The sequence below is a fragment of the Notechis scutatus genome, chromosome Z (assembly GCF_049901735.1).
Source record: "Notechis scutatus isolate UNSWTSFEM ecotype Mainland chromosome Z, rNotScu1.2, whole genome shotgun sequence".
In the NCBI taxonomy this organism is placed as follows: Eukaryota; Metazoa; Chordata; class Lepidosauria; order Squamata; family Elapidae; genus Notechis; species Notechis scutatus.
The window spans coordinates 91,598,367-91,604,065 of NC_142025.1; the positions used below are offsets into that span (position 1 = coordinate 91,598,367).

The following is a 5,699-nucleotide window of genomic DNA, read 5'->3' on the forward strand; positions in this document are numbered from 1 at the left end:
TAAATATGTAAAGGATTGCAGATGGCACAGATACCTTTTCCGGGGAATTCAGCTACTGGGAGGATGGAAACCTTCCTCCCATCACCTGCCTTTTATAAATTGTTTTGTTCTAAAGCCATATTGAACTTTAGGAAAATGTTTTAGTTATAAGGCATAATTTAGCACAGACAATCCATTAGGATGGGGTGACACTTTGATACTCTCCTCTTTAATTTTGAAAAATGTGGTTGTTTCTCCTAATAATCTGAATCTAAAACTTTGTTTTCGGATGGGCAAAATCTCAACTAAACAGTCTATTAGCTATAAAGTCCTTTCGTTTGTTTTTACATATAAAATTATGCTAGCATATATATATTGCACCAGATTTTTTTCATAGTACTTAGTGGGGGCAGGGAAGTCGCAGATTCTGTTTATAATCTGATTCCCAATCGGGATTGGTGTCCCGCGGAAACCAAGGCGCGAAAAAATTCCACCGACTTTCCGTTTAAATCGAAGCCAGCGATTGAAAACCAAAGCGACCCGTTGATTTCAACGAGATTGGGAAGGATTGAAACCCGCTGCCTCAGCTCAGGAGGCTGTTGGATCAGGTCGTTCCCCCCCGCCGCACCCCCTATCCAAGCTTCAAAACAAGAACGTTCGGCTCAATTGGTTCACGAATAGGAATGATTATTATTTTATCCACCCGCCCTTCCCATTTTTTGTTAATATGTTACGAGAAAAGTGGTTCACAGTTGAATTTAAAAAAAACAAAACACAAATTGCAGCCCTCGGGACGAAGTACAGGGGAATATCAAAGAAGGCCGAGGATCTATTTATTTATCTCTCTTCCCCCTCCTCTCCCACTCTCTCTCTTTCTGTTTAGTTTATATCACCCAAATACCCCCTCCCTTTCCCAGTCCAATACACTGGAAATCTACAAGTGGTCACGGTTACTCGTGAAACCGGTAGGAGAACGCGACGCCCAAGGCGCCTCTGGGAACAGGGGGAAAGGCGCTAGTTATGGAAAAAAGCATTGAGCTCCTCGTACATCGGACCTCGGTCATGATGGAGGTGCATGTCGTAAGGCAAAACATTCTCAGAGTGGACGCCACTGCGCATTCCCGAAGCTCCGAACACTAAATTGTGCCCGGAAGGGCGAGAACTGGGGAGGGCGGAGTAGTGCATAGAATAATGGTAATTTTTCTCGTGGTCGGGGGAAGAATCCTGCTTGAGAGAAAAATTCCCGTTCACGCACAGAGGAGGGCTCAGGGGCCCATCGTATTCCGAGCTATTGTAATCTGGCGAGGCGTTCCCATAGAGGGACTCGTAGGTGGCACAGTAAGCGTGCGTCCGCAAGGCGTGGGAGCTTGCCATGGTGCTGGAAGCGCACTGAGCGCTGGAGATCCGCGAGCACTGATAAGTGTAGGGATGCATGGCAAAGGTGGAGTTGGGCCCGTGGTATCTCCCGGCCTCCTGGCCTTGCTCAGTAAGGAAATTCCTTGAGTTGAGCTGGAGGCAGCCGGCTACTAAGTTAGTGGTCGGCTGGGACAAACCTTTGCACAAAGTCTGCACGTAGGAGACCAAGTCCGGCCTCTTGCCCGAGCGCAGGATTTCCGACAGGGCCCAGATGTAGTTCTTGGCCAGCCGCAAGGTTTCGATCTTGGACAATTTCTGCGTTTTGGAGTAACAAGGCACGACCTTGCGGAGATTGTCCAAGGCGGCGTTAAGGTCGTGCATCCGGTTGCGTTCCCGGGCGTTGGCTTTTTGGCGTCGCAGCTTGGAGCGCTCTAGCCTGGCCTTGGTCATTTTCCTTTTTTTGGGGCCCCGTTTCTTAGGTCGATCGCCTTCCGCTTCCTCAATGCCTTCCTCCTCCTCCTCCTCCTCCTCTTCATCAGCGCCCACATCGGTCTCCTCTTTTACCTCCGAGTCGTTGGGGTCCTCCTGAAGAGGGCAGCTTTTACTTTTCCGCTCCTCTTTGTCGCTCGAATCATCCTCTTCACAATCGTCCGCCCAGCTGGAGAATTTCTGAACTTCTGGGATCAAGCTGGGTTCGCTGAAGAGGCGCGTCAACATGGTGGCTGGAGGGGTGACGGGGGCGGGGAAGAAGGAGGGAGGAGAAAGGCGCACGGAATGAGCGGGCCGGAAAGAAGGGAAGAATGGCAACGAGAAATAGTCACACAAGTTGGTCTTAACATCCACCACTTAACACCCACCAATCAATTACCCTGGACCCCTGGAAGATTATCCCAACCCGCGGGTAGTTTAGTCGCTCAGCCTTTTCCAGCCAATTGCTGGGAAAGCTGACAGTTCCACTCCTAAACAGATTTCAATCTTCCTGGCCAAGATATAAAGGGTCCTCCCTTCTTCCAAAGAAGATCTTTGCTGCCAGCCTGGTCACCAGATCCTTAGGGTGATTTGGAAGGAGAGAGAGAGAGAGTGAGTGAGAGAGAAAAAAGGCTGTCTTCAGATATCCACCTCTTGTCCAAAACTCAACCTGTTTTCAGCGGAAATGGAATTATGATATTATTACGGTCTGGTTTTAAACTGAAAATCGGTTATCATTATCCTTCCTCCCCTGCAGTTGATTCATTCATTCCCTCCCTCCCTCCCTCCCTCCCTCTCTCTCTCTCTCTTACACACACACACACACACACACACTGACAGAGAGAGAGAGGGAGGGAGAGGGAGATAGAGAGACAGAGACAGAGAGACGGAGAGAGAGACACTGAGAGAGACACAGAGAAAGATTGATTCCTTAACAAACCGCAGCCTTTTCTGCCAAAGCTTGGTGTCTAATGTCTTCCTTGTTATCCAGGTCTCTCTCCTAACGTGTGTGTGTGTGTGAGAGAGAGAGAATCCCACCCTTCAAATCACAGAATAGAACTGTTCTAAAGCTCGTCTAAACCTCTTTAGTGAACTGCCTCCTAAACCTGTTTATCCTCCCGACCGACACGAACAGCGTTGCATTTGTATGATGGCTAGCCAGCCTTACTTACCCCCGTTTCATTTTTCAAAAACATTACACATATGTACAATACTTTATATACACATACTTCACAGACACACACACACACACACACACACACACACACACACAGAGGGAACTTGAGGGAGGGGGAGAGAGAGGACAGGAAGATTTGTTTAGAACTTGCCTGAAATCGGCTTTCCCCCATTCTTTCCCTGAAAACAATTGATTAATTTTTAAAAAAGTGTGTTTATTATTAATTGGTGTTTACATTGCTTTCCCGCTTAATTAGTGCAAAGCTGAGCTTGAAATCTCTGATCCCCCTTCATTACAAATTACCTCCCTTCTTTTTGTTGCGTCGAAATACAACGGGTTGTTTTTTTCTTCTCCTCCATTTCTTACGGGGACCCAGAGCTGTATTTATTCAGCCTCGCCCCCCTCTTTTGATTAGTTTACCAGATTCAATGGAATTAAAAACCATTAAACCTATCTTATCTGCATCCCGGCATGTCAGAGATAAGGCTGCTGCTCTCGCTAGCACAGCTTTGAGGCGGGGATCTGGGGAATGCCCAGATAAACCTATAACTTTTCTCTCCAATTCCTGCCCCCTCCTCCGCTTAGAAAAACGGGATCGTTTGCCTTGGCTTTCCCTAGGTCCTTTTTTCCAAGAAGAATTAAAACGAGCATTACATTTCTGAAGGTAGATACTTCGCAGCGCTGAAACCCCACCGACCCCGCAATCTTCACGCAGCGTCCCTCCCTTGCTTGCCAAAATCCTGATAACTTCTCCGTCGGGCCCTGGTTTTTGGCTTTTCCCCTTCTGGTTTTCCCGTTCGAGGGTTCTCTCCATGCTCCCTAGGAGGAGGAGAAAGGATGGGAATGTTCCTCTATGGCACCATCCCCATCCTCGTCCTCCTTCTCAGGGCGACCCTCGAGACTGTGCCATCTCGGCAGTTTCTCCCTTTTCCGATCCGCCTTCCTCCTCCTCCCCCCCTCCTTGCTTGCTCCTCTCCCTCTCTTTTCTCCCCCGCCTCCTTCATCCCCCCTCCCCCACACATCCAGACCTGAGACCATCTTCCCGGGAGAAGATTGAGCTGCCGAAAGAACTGATGGGTCCATGTGCCAGTTTTGTGCCCGAGTGTTTGCAGTCATTTTTATGTTGCCTTTGAAGCGGAGAAGCAAGGGGTGGATGGGGGGGAATGGGGAGTGGGAGAGAGAGAGAGAGAGAGAGAGAGAGCGCTCCACGAACCAAGCCCCAGCGCAAATAAACCCGGAGGCTAGAATAAATCGCTTACGAGATGAGTTTAGAAAAGATAAAGAGCCTTTCGCACCCGTAATTGCTGGAGATCTGAGTCCGAAGGCCACGGTAGGTAGGTAGGTAGGTACAAGTGTTTGTGTATGTGTGTGTGTGCGTTTCTCCCCCACATGTTTTAAAATACATAATTTTATTACCAGATTGTTTGCCTTTGCTTTTTTTTTTTTTTTTTTTTTTAAATCCAAGTGGTTTTGTATGGGTAGATAGATCAGCCTCCTCCTGATACAAAACCGGCCTTCGCTACATCTGAGGTTTTGGATCTACACATATACATCATGCGCAGAGATAGCTTTCCTATCTCTTCCTCCCACCTCATTCCCACCCTGCACTTCATTCATTCCTCTTCAAAAATACACATAGACTGGGATGTGCAAAAATCGAAGGGGAGGGGGAGGAAAGAGAAAGGCAAGAACTCGAGGGGGGGATTTAGAAAGTAGCCAGGGGTGGGGAAAAGATGAGTCAAGTTGCAACCCAGTGTTTAAGTTTCTGTCCCCCCTCCTTACATAACTTACCTCCAAAGCTGAGTTGAGGAGTCCTCAAGTCCTCGGACCCTGCATCTTTTGGGAGTAAGGAGGAAAAAAAACGGGGGGGAGGAAAAGGGGGGGAAGACTCCTTGAGGTCCACCCCGTCTCCTTCACTGTCTTATCCAAAAGGAGGAGGGAAGTGGCACGCTTCGAGCAGGCAGAGGGGTACCAACTCTGATGCCAGACCATATGGCTGGCACGTCATCCACTGGAGTTATCACATGAGCTGCGGAGATTGACATGCGCTCGTGTGTAGGGAGATCTCGCTCTCTGGGGAAAGCGAGACCACCATCTGTCACTCCCTACTCTTGAGAAAGAAAAGAAAGAAAGAAAGAAAGAAAGAAAGAAAGAAAGAAAGAAAGAAAGAAAGAAAGAAAGAAAGAAAGAAAGAAAGACCTAATCCAGTCACCACGCTGACTCCAGATCTGTAGATCTACAACAGGATGAAAGAGACCAGGGAAAAAGAAAATAGCAAAGGGAGGTGGGAACAATAGAATTTGCAGGCATGGGGTGGGGGCAGGGGTTAGAAAAATACTAGACAGCGGAATGTATCTTGATATGGCTGGTTGTGATATTCCTTGAGAGAACGGGTGAAAGACATTATGTGTTTTTTTAATTAACCCCCGCCACCCCAACCCCCAGCCCATCATACGCACTGGTCACAGCTCACCTATGGTAGAACAGAACCTACCCTCTTCCACTTGGAGTAACCTTTCTTCCTATTTGGTACTAAAAAAAAATTCACGGATTGGGGTATTTTTGATTTTGAAAAGAGCTGGGATTTGCCCACTGAAGGGGTGTGTGGGGTGTGTGTACTGTGCTGTCTCTTGTAGCAAAGAGGACAAGTTCTGTCCCACCAATCATTACTAGTTAATATGAGCATATTCTCCCCCAACCTGGGAAAATATTTTGCAGG

At 47.9% G+C, this 5,699-nt stretch overlaps 1 protein-coding gene across 5 annotated transcripts; it reads right to left on the reverse strand.

Annotated features, from left to right (window-relative positions):
* Positions 1–736: 736 nt before the first annotated feature.
* On the reverse strand, positions 737–4,973 carry NEUROD2 (neuronal differentiation 2). Of its 5 annotated transcripts, XM_087948281.1 has the most exons (3): positions 4,772–4,973; positions 3,635–3,799; positions 737–2,057 (listed from the first exon to the last, which is right to left on the reverse strand). In XM_087948281.1, the coding sequence occupies exons 2-3, from the start codon at positions 3,792–3,794 to the stop codon at positions 994–996; spliced, it is 1,224 nt and encodes a 407-aa protein (XP_087804407.1). In that variant the 5' UTR covers positions 3,795–3,799; positions 4,772–4,973; the 3' UTR covers positions 737–993. The 5 variants fall into 5 exon arrangements, with proteins under 5 accessions (XP_087804407.1, XP_026535502.1, XP_087804406.1 ...); XM_026679717.2 differs by lacking the exon at positions 3,635–3,799; XM_087948280.1 differs by lacking the exon at positions 4,772–4,973 and having other exon boundaries at positions 3,635–3,930.
* Between the last annotated feature and the right edge of the window lie 726 nt (positions 4,974–5,699).